Here is a 15,878-nt window from a genome sequence, read left to right as displayed (position 1 = left end):
TAAAGCCCCAAAACAAAAATAAGGAAAGCTTAAAGCCTAGACAAAACTGGGCTTAATGCCCCTAGAAAAAACAAGGATGGGGCCTTAGGCCCAAGGCAAGACAAAGATGGGCTTAAAGCCAAAGACAAAATAAGACACAAATGGGCCTAAGCCTAAGACACAACAAAGGAAAGACTCAAAACATCAAACATAAATGGATTACTAGAATGGGCCAACCTTTGAAAAATTTTACTACTAAAGAAGAACTCAAAAGATTTTTTTTGGAAATTTTTATTTTGAAAGAAACTCTCTCTTGAAAACTCAATTTGATTTTTTTTAAGAAGAAAAAATTTTATTTACAAAAAAATTACTTTAAATTTTTTTTCTTTTTAGAATTTATTAAAAGGAAACCTCGCTAAAAACTCACACTTTTTTGAAAAATATTTCTTCTGAAAGAAACTCCTTCTAAAAAACAAGAAACTCACTCTTTAAAAAAAATCTTTTTGGAATTTATAAAAAAAACCTAACTAAAAACTCACTCTTTTTTAAAAAAAAAAAATTTTAAGAACTTCAAAAAAAATTTTCTTGAAAAAATTTATTTTTAAAAAAAGAACTTTAAAACTTTACTTTTTTTTTTTTTTTGGTTTTCTAAAAACTAAAAAGATTTTTTTTTTTTTTTTAAGAGATTGACCCATCTTACTAACCCAACAAACAATTCAAACAAAGCACACACACTTGCACACATAATTAGGTAACCCTACAAGGTTGGGATTTAAGTTCATCTACGTGTGGTTAAGCTCCTTAAAGCTAAGGAGACAGATCAATAGGTCACTCACAATTAGGTGGGTCATGATTCCAACCTTGGCCTAAATGGATCGTAATGGATTGGTGGCAAACTGTTAATGTACTCAAAACCTATCGTAGGCAATGTCACAGATTGTGAGTTGGTGGAATGAACTTCAGAAAATCTTGGCCCAAATGGAGCTTCCACTTTCCCACTCATCACCAACCAAGGTGACATGGGTACAAAGTGCATGTGTTTAAAAAAACAAAACCAGGATTGGGCTCAATTAATAAAATCCTTATTTAATTATAGCCTACCAACACGTCGGAGTTAAACTTCATCTATATCCCCAATGGAGTCACCACTGTGGGTGCAAGGGAGTACGTCTCAGCCTTTGGGAGTGGATTGTGGCAAAGGGCGAAAATTGGAGCCGCCACCTAGATTAGGTTTAGAAAGCATATTGGGCCTTTTGGGCCAATCACTTACATGCATACCTGCATACCAAATTATGGGTCTGGAGTTTAGGTACGACTTAGGAAGGTGTTAGGCACCCATGATCGCCCAAGTTGTGGGCCGGCCTCCATTATGTGTTGCTAAGCCATATTTAAATAAATAAGTTATTAAAAGAGCCATAATCCTTAACCTAAACATACATCATGCACTTAAATAAAATAACACACACAACATGTTAATAAATCACATCACAATATAAAAGGAAACAAATAAAACACAATCAAACAAATATATTAAAAAAGGAAAAGATAACAATTAAATAAAACACATAAGGAAAAAATATCAAATAAGCCAAACATGGCAAAAAGACACAAACAAACATGGGAAATAATTAAATATAGTATATTAACATAAACAGAGTTAAAAAAAAAAAAAAAAAAATCAAAGAACATGTAAAAAATGATTAAATAAATAAAGACAAGATTTTTGCTTTAATCTGGATTCGAGGTGCATACGCATACTCAACTATGCGTATGCATGGTTGAACCATGCGCACGCATACTCGATGATGCGTACGCATCCTTTAGCACATAAATGAAAATCACATTTTTATAGATTTAATCAAACAAAGATATAGCATGTGAGATCAAATAAGCATGTTAGAAACCCTAAACTAAACTAACATAAAACAAATAACACAAAACATCAACATAAACAAATAAACATGAAACAAAACAAATAAATACACTAAACTAACAAAAAATAAATAAACATGTTAAACTTTACATAAAACTAAAATAATAAAGCAAGAACAACCAAAACATATTATAAACAATCTAAAATCATCTTAACACATATTAAAAGAATTAAAATCAACAAACAAATCAAATAAATCAATTAGAGAAAATACATTAAGAAACTCATGTGAATCCTATTAAACAAAGAAAAATTTCATGGAAAGAACACTCACCTTACTTAAAATTATAAGTTTGGAGTTTGTTTAACCGACCCCTCAATACCTACAACACAAAGATTAGATTGATAGAACAAAAGAATTAAAGAAAACAATAGTTTTTAGGAATCATAACTCAAGAACAAGGTTTTTGAGAAATCAAATTAGAGCATTAGTTTCTGCCTTAGGTCTAACTAAAGATAGTTTTTTAATTTGTAAAAAAAGTGCTAAGGGAATGTTATTGGCTTTTGAAAAGGGAAAATAGGGTTTTAGAGAAGATGGAGGCCAAAAAATAACTCTCTACCTAGGATTTTGATTGGAGACACAAGATGAGTATTTATAAATTAAAATTAGGGTTTTCAGAGCTTTTTAATGGTATTTGGATGTTCTCAAGGGTTTAGGGGCCGGCCCACATCAAAGCATGATATTTTGGGCTTTTAAAATAAAGTTTTAAAACTCAGAAAATTAGACTGCTTAGTTCATCCAACTTCAAATTGTCATAACTTACCCGATATAAGTTCAACTCATGCAAAATTTGAGTTCAAATTGAAGCCTAGGATGTCTACTTTCCAATGAACAAACCTCACTCAAAATGTCTTTGCGGATAAAAAGTTATAGTCAAAACAGTGAGCAAAAATCATTTTTCAGTATCAATTTCAAAGCGATTTGAGCAATTTTGAGTTGTGATTACTTCCAAACTATTGTGAACTCTTTAATTACCATTGGTTGACATATGTCAAGCTTATCATTGGAGACGTGGACCAAAATTTATTAATGGGTACAAAATGCGGTATCTATACAAATAGGTGACCAATCACACCTAATACAAAGCCAATAGTTGGTGGTGACCCCTTAAAATAAAAATAAACAAGAGACTCACACACACACACATCATCGAATATACATACACACATAAGAGTCACGTCTCCAAAGCACCCAATGTGTGACACCACCAAACTCCAAATTTTTTTTTTTTTCTGAGGGAAGGGGGTGTCCACATTTCCCACAAAATGTACATACTTTATTTATGTTGAATGTATAGACCTCCTTTAAAATATGCAGAATTTCCCATAAGATTTAAAAATTTTCCTACGAAATATATATACTTACCACTAAATGTACTTACTTGCTCACAAGATATCGAGACTTCTCCACAGAATATGAAGATTTTCCCGCAAAATGTAAATACTTTCTCATAAATATATACAGATTTTCCTATGAAATATGCAAAATTTTCCACATAAAATACAAAATTTCCTGCAAAATATATAAACACTCCCACAAAATGTACCAACTTTCCCAGGATATATAAATTTTTCCACCCAATATATAGACTTTCTTGTAGAATAAACAGACTTTCCCGTGAAATGTACAGACTTTACCATATAATTTATAGTCTTTCTCATGAAATGTAAAGACTTTCCCACAAAATGTACAAACTTTCACATAGAATATATAGACTTTCCCACAAAAGGTGCAGATTTAATATGGTGCTTGCAAAGGAGTTCTAGATATTGCTATATGAACATAAGATGTTGGATATCTTACACATAGACTTGTTGAAATAGTTTAACACATTGTTGTAAGTAGAATAGATTGTGGTACCATGTGAGGTATTTTTGTGAGTCCTCAAAATGGGACGATACCTGAAAGAATTTTTATTCAAACATTAGGTTGTGTATTAGCAGATGATATATATATATATATATATATATATATATAGTTATATATATATATATATATATATATGCCCACGATGCATTACCATTAGAAATTAAGATATTGGGATTGGATTTATTTCAAAGTGTACAAACTTTCCCATATAATGTACAGATTTTTTGTAGAATATACAAACTTTCCTGCGAAATATAAAGACCCACAAAAACATCAAATTTCAAACACACAATTTTTCATAAGAATTCGAAATTTTTATTTATTGATTCATCAAAACCCATATACAAAATCAACAAAAATTTCTATAAATTGTTTACAAATTCAGCAAAAATGTTTCTATCCAAATACAATATTTCTATACTCAGGTCCAACCAAATATAAATTTTAACACCCACTAAACAAAATATGGAATTCGATTTTATAGTTCAAAGTAACAAGAAATCCAAAATATAACTCAGTTTATTCCTAGGTTTTTAAAACTGGATTGACAATTCAAACCGGTTCAACCGGAATTTGGACACAGAACCAATTCGGTAAAAATTGGGAAAATTAATGGTACTCAGCCGTGAAAACTTCCGATTGAACCGGTAAAAATCGGGAACCGGACTCATTTTCAGTTCTTTGACTGTTTCAGTTTTTAAAACCATGATTCATTCATCTTCCTCCTCATTTTCTCACAATCCAAATAATTCAAGGTAACAAGAAATATTGTGATTTACAATCCAAGTTCTTAGAGGAGAAATTACAAGAGTTTTGAGGTACCATGAAGGCGTCATTGAGGGAGGTTTTTTTTAGAACTTAAGGAGGCAGAGTGGAGCAATTAGGAGTGGGGACCAAGATTTGAATGAAGGCTTTTCATGGGGCAAAATGGGTAAATACCCTTAATTTTAAAACTATGTAGCAAAATACCCCTCTTTCCAAACTATTTAGTAAAATGCCTATGTTTTGGAACTTGATTTGCTATGTACATTTTTAAGTAAAACTTGACATTAGCAATGTCGAGTTCCACTTAAATTTTCAAAAAATAAAAATAAAAAAAATAAGTGGCAAAATATGCATAGAACTCGAGTTCTACATGTAACTCGATTTTATTAAAATTAAGTTCCAAAAATATGGGCATTTTGCTAAATAGTTTGAAAAAAAAACGATATTTTGCTACACGGTTTTAAAATTAAGAATACTTACCCATTTTGCCCCTTGTCATGATAATAAGGGTTAGGTTGCGACCAAGATATAGGTGTTGATGGTGGCTAGGTTGCGACAATGGTTGGAAAGAGAGAGGAATATATATATATATTTTATAACCTTTTCATCTTATAAAACAATTGTTTTATTAAAAATATATTTCCTAATTTAATTACTCAGAGACCCTTCTAATTTTTTTTAAAGGTTAATAATTTGCATCTATTATAATTTAGAAATATATTTTCTATTTTTCAAACAAATAAAAATGTTAAACTTTAAAGATAAGCCGTAATTTCTTTTTTAAAGGTGAAGGGAAAAAAAATTCTAAATTTTAGAAAATTTTTTTTAATTCAAAATGAAATTTGTTATTTGACCTTTTTTTTATTTTATTTTTAAAATGAAATTACCCTTCACTAATAATGGTATTTTTGAACCATAAAAAGTCTAGTTGAAAGAGGAGAATTCCTTTTATATATATATATATATATATATATATATTATTAAACCAATTAAAAATTTTTTTTGACCAGCAATTTAATTTTATATTTAAAATCACAAGAATAGATAATAATGAAATCTTTTTTTTTTTTTTTGATAGAGTAATGATGAAATCGTTTTGATAAATATAACCATGTGGATTGGATTGAAGACAACTGCATCGAGCACGAATCAAAGTTGAAGGACTTAAATTAAGAAAAATTAAAATTAAAGTAAAATTAAAGGATTGCTTGAAAATTAATAAAAAATTAGATAGTGTAAATTAGAATTTAATCTAAAAGTATAATGAATAAGTAAAAAATAATAAATAAATAAATAAAAAATCTCCACCGCCTCTATACTCAAATCCAAGTCCCAACCCGGAAAAAGACCCATTATTAACTTCAAAGTATTCGATCATCCAAAAAAAAAAAAAAAAAAAAAATCAGAAACGAAAAAGGAAGCGAAGAAAGAAAGAAAGAAAATTCAAAATCTTTCACAAACCCACCTAAACAAAGTGATTGAGCCCTAGAGAGATTACATTCCTCTGCGATTCTCTATTCTCGTCCCTCACAATCGCCCAAATCCTTCTTCTTTCACAGCGATTCGTGTACGGACGACTACGACGACGTCGTTTTCTTCGCAGATCTGAGGTTAAACTTTTCAACTACATTCTTTGTGGTAATTGTTTGGTTTATAAAAGCGATTCTTTCCAATTTATTTGATCGGATTATTTGAAAATTAGGGTTTCGAAATTCTGCTTTTCACAATATTAATTTTACGTAATTTATGCTCGATATTCAAGAATGTAGGGTGTGCGAATGAGATCTACGTATGGTTAATTGGTTACGCTTCTTTAGTTGATGCTGTTTAAATCTTTATGTATGTAATTTTCGTATTAATCGGAGTTATCGGGTTTGCTGTTTTGATCAATAATGTAGTTATCAGGTTTTTTGATAGGAATTGTGCTACACAAGAATCATAAGCCAAGGTTGATGATAATGTTGTGCTTAGGGTTTAGGGTGCGTGATGAACGATGTAGGGAATAAGAGAATTTTTAGATATCAAGATATTTATTGTTCAAATCGTGTAAATATCAGGTTGTTTAATAGGAATTATGGTAAACAAGTTGTTTTCTTATAAGCTGAGGTTGATGATAATGCTGCTCATAGGGTTTAGGGTGCGATGAATGATGTAGTTAATAAGAGAATTTATAGGTATCGAGGTATTTATTGTTCAATCAATGGTTCCTCAGTGAAGATTCGGAGTTTCAGACGGTTGTTCATATGAATTTGATGCATATTCAATGGTTGTTTACCAAGAAGAAGAGGTTGATGATGATGATGTTGCTCATAGTCATTGGTTTAGGGTGCGATGAATGAAGTAGCCAATAAGGGAAGTTATTTATTTATTTATCAGATGTAAGGTTTTTTTATTTTTCAATCACCAAGGGCTCTTCAATAAAGATTCAGACTGTTGTTGTTAAGAATTTGATGCATATTGTATGGCTTTTCCCCACATTGAAGAGACTGGAGTTCATTTAAAGTGGGCCCTTTGTAGTTGTTCATGGACAGCCACTTTTTGCTTTCTACTTGTAGATTGTATTTTTTGCTTTTTTCTTTTTCCATTAATAGGTAAATGCAACTCAAGGACCCTAAGATCTAAAATAGCACAATGAGATTTTAGTTATGCATCCCTGCTTTTGTTCCCCTCCTGTCTGGATGTTGTGACCTCACTGTGTAATTTTTGGAATTTTTCAAGCAGCCATAATCAGTAGTAGAAATTTTGTTAGTTAACCTACAAGGAAGAGAAGTAACATTAACCTAAAAGGCTTTACCTGACGTTATTGCTCTCATAGAAATTTTGTTAGTTAACCTACAAGGAAGAGAAGTAACATCAACCTACAAGGCTTTACCTTACGTTATTGCTCTCATAGCATATTTTTCTTTACTGTGTTCTTTTTTATTAATAAAATTTATATTATTCATAAATAAATAAGGAAAGGTTTGATCCACAGTAAGTGGGGAGTTTTTGGGGATTTGTAGTAGTAGGGAATTAGGACTATTTTGTTGTTTTGTGAAGAAACGATGTCATTATTCTTTAGATGAGCTTTGTGAAGAAGCGATGTCATTATTCTTTAGATGAGAGGCATATAATAGGAAAGAAATCTGCTTGTGTTCTAAGGATGTCTTTAAGATTGGAAGGAGAAGGTCTATATCAAAGTAAATGTATGGACACTGGTGCATACTTGGAAAGTAGTTGCGTGAGGTGACTGTAAAGCTTAAAGAGTATCATGGTGATGGCTGAAAGAATTTAGTTTGAGTTTGTCAGGGAAAACTTATGAATTATAACTGCAGTGTTTTGGGCCTGGAAAAAATAGAATGTTTATGAACTGGTTTTATTGGTTTTCTAACTAATTGCGATAAAGCTTTGAGGCATTGATAAATAATGGACTTGGTGGTCTTTTTTTTCTGTTGGTAAGCTAAAAAGAGGAAGTTGAGTGGTGTCTTTCAATTGTCTTAGAATTTTAATATATGGATAACCTTCGGTTTGTCTAAAACTATTCTGTAGTTTTTTGTTTGTTTTTATGGTTTTATGAAAAATCTTGTTACCTTTTGCTTTGATTACACATTTTCTTTTTGAACCTTTGGCTGTTTCTTGCTTTTAATACCCCTGACCAAATTTACAGTTTGATTAGTGCTTCAATTATATTATAAATGGTTCTTATAAGAGCTCCAGAGTGGAGAAAAAAAAATATTTGGGCATATCTTTTGTTGTGATTCTTTATCAATTGATATTCCAGATATTGGTATTTTCTTGATTTTAAGTAGAAGTTGAGTTACAAAATATTGTTTGGTCTTCTTTGACTTGGTTCTGTTATATTTGATGTGGAGTTTTGGATTATATGGTGGGAATGCAGTAGGATACATCAGAGGATGTGGAGAGTATGGGAGATTAGCTACTAGCCACCTTCGAAGGCTCTTTGTTTGATTGGTCTCGTGTAGAGGGTTTTATGCATAGAGATTCCATTCTGTTGTTTTTAGGGTCTTTGTCCTTTTATACATAATTCCTTCTTTTTTTTTTTTTTGGTAATTCTTTAGTCTACTTTGTGTCCATTGTAATGAAGTACTCTTCGTTTAATAAAATCATTCTTGCCTATCAAAAAATTTATTGTCTGAAGCTAATGTGTGTGGTATGCTGTAAACCAGTTATTGTTGAATATGATTGATTATGTGTTAGGTTGTTCATTTATTTTGCCCCCCCCCCCCCTCTCTTTCCTCCTCTTTCGGTTTCATTTGAGGCTTGTTTTCTGATTGAATGGTATTATTCTCTGTAATTTCTTTGCAGGTTAGATGCTGTTTATTGCTACTGAAGTTGGATTTTTCATAGTCAAATTTCGTGACACATGTTTGATCGAAGATGACAGTTCTGATGGATAATTCTTTGGTTTCATCGAGGGACCGCGTTCAACGTCTTTACAACAAGGCATGTCATTACTTTTATTGCAGATATATTATTTTATATTTTTAAAATTCTTTAACTTATGTGCCATGTGTTCTCAAATTTTCTGATTGTGTTTATATGTCATTTGTGGATGTATGTTTGGTCTTAGTCTGTAGCTTTTGCTTCAATTTCCCCCAAACCCCCCCCCCCCCCCCTGGTCCTGATTTATTTTTATTCTTTTGTACTACAAAATTTTTGGAGTTAGTCACTTGGCATCACTTGTCAACTTTGCCATCAGGCATGAGAAAAATGTCAATCTATATGTGGCAACATACTGCTGCAAGGAAGGAAAGAAAAGGAGGCATGCAAAATTAAGTTTATCATATATTTGCCATGAGGCATTAAAAGTAAGCATATTGCATATGTCTATAGGGGTTGTTATTAAACTTATCGTGAATAACTAGTTCGGATGTTCCAGCTGGTTATCTACTATGAGCAACTTTTACTGTTAAGTACTCTTTTTTTTTTTTTTTTTTGGGTGGGGGGAAGGGGGAGTGTTAAGAATTATGAATATCTTTTTTTTTGACATATTTGTTGTCCTGTAGAATGTTGAGTTGGAGAATAGGCGTAGGAGATTGGCCCAAGTGAGAGTTCCCTCAGATCCCACTGCCTGGCAACAGATGCGAGAGAACTATGAAGCAATTATTCTTGAAGATCATGCTTTCTGTGAACAACATGATATAGAGTATGCTCTATGGCAATTGCATTACAGGAGAATCGAGGAGCTCCGTGCACAACTTAATGCTGCTGTGGCTGCAAATGTTTCGGCCACTTCCCAGGGTGCGAAATCTTCTTTAAGACCTGATCAAATCACAAAAATACGCTCTCAGTTTAAAACCTTTCTTTCTGAAGCAACTGGATTTTATCATGATCTGATGTTGAAAATCAGAGCAAAGTATGGTTTACCCCTGAGTTCTTTTCCAGATGATCAAGAGAATAAGATGGTTAAGTCTAAAGGTGGAAATAAATCTGCTGAGATGAAGAAAGGCTTGATTTCTTGTCATCGTTGTCTGATTTATCTGGGTGACCTATCACGTTATAAAGGTTTATATGGGGAAGCTGATTCCAAAAGTAGAGATTTTGCAGCCGCATCAAGTTACTATTTGCAAGCTTCTTCACTCTGGCCTTCAAGTGGCAACCCTCATCATCAGGTTTTTGTTTCCAATCCATTTTTGTTATGACATTACTTCACCTGTCTTATATTTTCATAATTGATTGCCTTATCATGTTGGTATGCGCTCATTTCTGCTAATTTCAGCTTTCAATATTGGCTTCCTATTCCGGGGATGAATTGTTGTCAATCTATCGCTATTTTCGGAGTCTGGCAGTTGTTAACCCCTTTTCAACTGCAAGAGATAATTTGATTATTGCATTTGAGAAGGTATTATTTCTTGGCCTGAAATGAGGTTTTCTTTCATACATTAGAAGATGTGTTAATTGTATTATTTTGGGAATACAAAGCCTATTCTGATTATACATACTGATATTTCCCTAGAAGTCATTTTGTGGCTATAGAAGCATTTCCTTAAAAAATGGGGGAAAAGATATTTATTTAGATATTATAGGTGGCAAATTGTGTAATACTTTTTTTTCCCTCCCGTAGAATCGACAGAATTTTTCCCAGCTGCTTGGAGATGGCAAAGCTTCCACAATCAAGACTGCACATGTGAGAACGCCTGGGAAAGGAAGAGGAAAAGGTGGAGCAGTGCGCCCATTGAAAGATGATAAAACAGATGCAAGTTTTGTTAAGGAAAGTCAATCCAGTATACCTGATACATTTAAAGCTTTCAGCATTCGGTTTGTCCGACTTAATGGTGTACTCTTTACTCGCACAAGGTATTAATTCTCACCCTTAGTTTCATTTTAGATGGAATCATTAAATAATTCCTTTTTGATATATATATTTTTTCTCTTATTTTCCAGCTTGGAAACATTTGTAGATGTTTTCTCTGTGGTTATTAGTGATTTTCTTGAGCTTCTTTCTTCTGGGCAAGAAGATGTTTACAATTTTGGTTCAAGTGCCGCAGAGAATGGACTTATGATTGTTAGGCTTATAAGCATTCTCATATTCACAGTTTACAATGTCAATAGGGAAAGTGAGAATCAATCGTATGCTGAATTGTTACAACGTTCTGTTCTTCTTCAGAATGCATATACTGCTACCTTTGAATTTATGGGACACATACTTCAGAGATGCATGCAGTTGCATGATCCAACAGAAAGCTATTTACTACCTGGAGTGCTGATATTTTTGGAGTGGCTAGCTTGTCATCCAGAAATTGCAGCTCGCAGTGAAGTTGAGGAGAAAGAAGCTACTGCTAGATCATCTTTCTGGAATAATTGCATTTCATTCTTGAACAAGCTCTTGTCAAGTGGATTCATGTCCATTAATGAGGACAAAGACGAAACATGTTTTTTCAATATGAGTAGGTATGATGAAGGGGAAATTGCTAATCTGTTTGCATTGTGGGAAGACTATGAATTGAGAGGGTTTCTCCCTCTTGTTCCTGCACAAATGATTCTTGATTTTTCACGGAAGCAAGTTGGAAGTGATGGTAGTGACAAGGAGAAAAAAGCTCGTTTTCAGAGGATTATAGCAGCCGGAAAGTCTCTTGTTAGTGTAGTTCGGGTTGGGCAAGAATACATGTATTTTGATCCAAGGTTGAAGAACTTTGCTATTGGTGCTGAGCCTCAAATATCCGATGGTTTTGGGCTTCCTAGTTCTTTGGAAATGCCTGCATCAAATGGCTTGGAGCAAGAACCACGGGAGAAGAAAATGAATGTGGGAGTTTTTCCACCAAAGGCACAATTATATGCAGAAGGAGAAGAAGAGGATGAGGTTATTGTTTTTCAACCATTTGTGGCTTATAAGCATGCTAATTTCATTGATCCAGAGTTGTCTTCTTATGATGCTCTTGTCCCTGGTGGTAATGATTCCCAGGGTGATATGGGAAGTTGTGATGTTTCTGCTTCAGCTCCACTTGAAGGTAGAGTATCAGGGAATGCATTAGATTCAAATTTAGGCCCAAATGCTCTCAATGCACAGTTAGGTCCTCCCACATCACTTGCTACCATTCTGCCCCAGCATGTGCAATCTTTCCAACCAAGTACTTCAAAGTGGCTGCTTGAACAGCAAGCTCGTCTGGCCAGTGGATTAAACAAATTGAACAGAACAGAGAATGGGGTTGTTGTGAAACCAGGTTTGCGAGAACATTTTGGAGTTTTGCAGCATGCAGCACTGTCGCTTCCTTTTCCTCACTCTATTAATACAAGTTCTGGCAATGAGTTTGCTCAGGGTTTTGATGCTGGGATACCGTCTAAGTTTGATTCAATTATGTCTACTGGAGCCAGCTTTGATAGTCTCTCTCTGAATCCATCATCAACCTTGGCAGCAAGTTTAAGAAAGAATCCAGTGAGTCGGCCACTAAGACACTTTGGTCCTCCTCCTGGATTTAAGCCTGTTGCTCCAAATTTCGATGATGAGTCCTTGTCTGACACTACTTTGAAGGATGAGACCTCGCAGTTGGATGATTATAGATGGCTAGATGGATATCAGATGCCATCGTCAGCTAATTGCACCAGGTTTGACAATTCCATAAATCATACACCACAATCATATCACCAAGCAAGTAAGGGCAATATGGGGATGATAAGTTTTCCATTTCCTGGAAAACGAGTCCCAACATCTCAAGTCCAAGTGGAAAACCAGATGAACTGGCAGGAATACCAGGCTCCTGATCCTCTGAAAGCATACCAGGGACTGCACCAGCAGAAAACTAATAAAATGAATCAGGATTTCATTCCACTGCCAAAACAGTATCAAGGACAGTCTATCTGGGATGATCGGTTCTTTGTGTGAGATCATTATGTGTGGTAAGTTTGTAATCAGTAGTGTTTTTTGCTTCTGAATTTTCTAATTGATCTTCTTGAGTGAGCATCTTCTTGCGATGAAGTTAAAATTTTTCATGATTATATTCGTGTAATTTTTTCCACATTGAAATTTGCTGATATGTTTTCTACATTGAGGTTATGAAGAATCTATTATGGTGAACAATCCTGAGGACTGGCACAACCAAGTACAGCCTCAGTTCTTTGCAGTCCTGCCAATGGTATTAAGTTTTAGTTGGAGAGCATGGATGATCTTGGAGTGTTGCAGGTGCCTGCTTTTTAAACAGGTTTCTCTCTCTCTCTCTCTCTCGCTCTCATCATTCATCATTTTTTGCTTACACCATTATATGATTTTTTTGCCACTTGCTGGTGCATTACACACACGATGCTTACCAACATGTATGTTGTACTTGTTTCTGAGGTTAGAAATGAGATTAACATGCACATCCTGTATGGATGTAGGTTTTGTGACAAGTGAAACTACTTTAGGTGCAAGTTTGGGTAACTTCCTTAAAATATATGTAAATTTACTGAACAGTAGAATTTTAGTTAGATTATCTGCAATGCCGGTGGCAACCTGAGCAATTATGATGCAATCTGTGGGTTTGTGCTATGAGACAACTGGCACATGTTATACATGGAACTGGAGAGTTGTAGTTGCTTACTTTGTTATTGCACTTATTCATTGCCCTGAATATGTTTTCTTGTATTTTTATACAGCTTATGTTGAGCTCTCCAGACTGGCTGATGGTGAGAAAAGGAGAGTAGGTTGAGAAATGGGAAATTTACTGAAAATAAATGCTTTCCTGGTTGGATGGGTTGGTCGTATAACTTGTACCTTGCATTTCCATGGGGTTGGGCAAACGTCTGGAGTTGAGTTGAAAGAAAGTAGCTATTCTACGTACTGTCCAAGGAAGAGTTGTTTCAGAAGGGTGTGCTACTAGTCAATGCCATAGTTCCTGTAGCGGGCAACTGATCTGTAAAAGTTAAATAGGCAGTTTGCTTGAGCTGCGTAAAAGTTCCAGCTAGTAAATTTAAGGTTTGTGGTTAAAGGGTCTTGGTATTATGTTGGTGGATTTGGGATTTTAGGTGATAAATAAGTATTCTATGCAAGTAGAGACGCCTCTGGTGTTTTGAACCATTATGGTTATTTTCATTCTGTCTGTCTGTCTGTCTGCCGTCATGTTTCTTTGTGTATGCTTGACATTGATTTTGATGTTGCAACTATTGCTTGAACTACTAAAAAGCTTCAAGCTATCAAATTTAAGGTTTGTAGAAAAAAGGATCTTGGTATTATGTTGGTGTATTGGGATGTTAGGTGATAAATAAGTATTCTATGCAAATAGAAACGTATTTGGTGTTTTTAACCATTATGGTTACTGCCATTCTGTCTTACTGCTGGCATTTTTCATTTTGTATGCTTGACATGGTTTTTGATGTTGTAACTATTTTCTTTTGGAAGGTTTTTGTTCGGCTGTTGGTATTCCTGTTCTTTAGCTAATCTTTAGTTTTCATAAGAGTATTAGCATCCTGTGTGCTAAAAAAATGCTACTTTAACGAATCATTTCACAATTCATCTTGCATCTTATATCTTATTTTAATGCAACTCCCATTAAAATAACTCTTACCGTTAAAAAAAAGTTAAAAAAAAAGAATGTGATTCACCGAAGCAACCAATGTTTCAATGTCGACTTCACCAAATCAATCATTCTCTTACCCCTCACATCCCTCATCTAAGCATTTATCACCATCTCCACTTTCATCCCATCCAAAACTGTGTTCAAATTACCCGTTATGTACCACACCACAAATGCCCTGCAAAATTCCACTTTGTCAGCAACTCAGCATTGGGTGAGCATTTCCTCCCTGGCCTAAACTCGAAAGACTTCTAAGAGATCGGAGCCTCATACATTCACCCCAAAACCGTGAGCAACACACCCAACCTGCAATCACCGCAAAAACCAATATCCAACCCACAACCACAACCACTGCAATAACCATCACCACTACAACCAATGAACACACATCCACCACAAAAACCTATAGCATTCCCACTAGAAAAACACCAAACTTTTGCAAAACCAACAAATCTCAACACCTTCGCGGAATTTTTTTTTTTGGTTCAAACTTCAACAAATTTCATTAAACTGGACCAAAGTCCAAACCAGATACATCTTTTGATACTTGAAGTTCAATAATGGGTGGGATATCCTCAACCCAGACAACACTATCACTTACAAACTGTGCATTCCTAGCTAATAAATGGGCTGCCATGTTGTATGTTCTACGCACATAGCTGACTTTCCAAACCAGGGCGTTACACTTCTGCCTCTTGATACCTTCAATGATCATCTTAATAGAGATAGGAGGGGAGCTACAACCCATTAGTGCATCTGTCACCCCTTGCGCATCTCCTTCCAGCACAACTTGCTTCAGCCCAAGGTCCCCAGCAAATTGCAAACCTTCTTCAAAAGCCTTAGCTTCCACCTCCAAAGCTCCTAGCGCTATGTCCAGCTTCTTACTCATCGCTCCCATTAACTCGCCCCTTTCATTTCTAATTACTATCCCAATTCCACAGCTGCCTAACTCTTTAAAAACTGCCCCATCCACGTTTACCTTATACCATTCTTCACGTGGTGGTGTCCATCTTCCTATTCTCGATGGGGCAGGTTGTTTTGGGACCTCAAAGCGCTGACAAAATTCCTCCACAAGAGCATTGGCTTCAGTCACAATTCTCCTCGCTTCTTTGCATCTTCCTTCAAATTTTACTGCATTCCGATTCTTCCATATGCACCACGCTATACATGCCAGACGCTCTAACTCTCCTTCCTTTCGATTTTCCCAAAACTTCCAAACCACATCAATGAAGTCACAATGAGGATGGCAGAAAATATAGCTGAGGGCTATAGTCATTGCTACTAGTAGTAGATCATTGTAGCACATTTGTAATATTTTTAGAAATGACACACTAGATGGAGCTTG

General features: G+C 34.6%; 1 protein-coding gene across 3 annotated transcripts; it reads left to right on the top strand.

The window, feature by feature from the left end:
• Nucleotides 1-5,910: 5,910 nt before the first annotated feature.
• On the top strand, nt 5,911-14,291 carry LOC126693421 (nonsense-mediated mRNA decay factor SMG7-like). 3 transcript variants are annotated; one of them, XM_050389384.1, is made up of 8 exons: nt 5,911-6,157; nt 8,853-8,990; nt 9,554-10,159; nt 10,267-10,389; nt 10,612-10,844; nt 10,932-12,881; nt 13,035-13,183; nt 13,617-14,291. In XM_050389384.1, the coding sequence occupies exons 2-6, from the start codon at nt 8,925-8,927 to the stop codon at nt 12,865-12,867; spliced, it is 2,964 nt and encodes a 987-aa protein (XP_050245341.1). In that variant the 5' UTR covers nt 5,911-6,157; nt 8,853-8,924; the 3' UTR covers nt 12,868-12,881; nt 13,035-13,183; nt 13,617-14,291. The 3 variants fall into 3 exon arrangements, with proteins under 3 accessions (XP_050245341.1, XP_050245339.1, XP_050245340.1); XM_050389382.1 differs by having other exon boundaries at nt 5,912-6,157; nt 13,044-13,183; XM_050389383.1 differs by having other exon boundaries at nt 5,912-6,185; nt 13,044-13,183.
• Nucleotides 14,292-15,878: the final 1,587 nt, after the last annotated feature.

The sequence above is a fragment of the Quercus robur genome, chromosome 7 (assembly GCF_932294415.1).
Source record: "Quercus robur chromosome 7, dhQueRobu3.1, whole genome shotgun sequence".
Taxonomy (NCBI): domain Eukaryota; kingdom Viridiplantae; phylum Streptophyta; class Magnoliopsida; order Fagales; family Fagaceae; genus Quercus; species Quercus robur.
The sequence above is the reverse complement of the archived record's forward strand: the minus strand, read 5'-3'. Positions and strand labels throughout refer to the sequence as shown.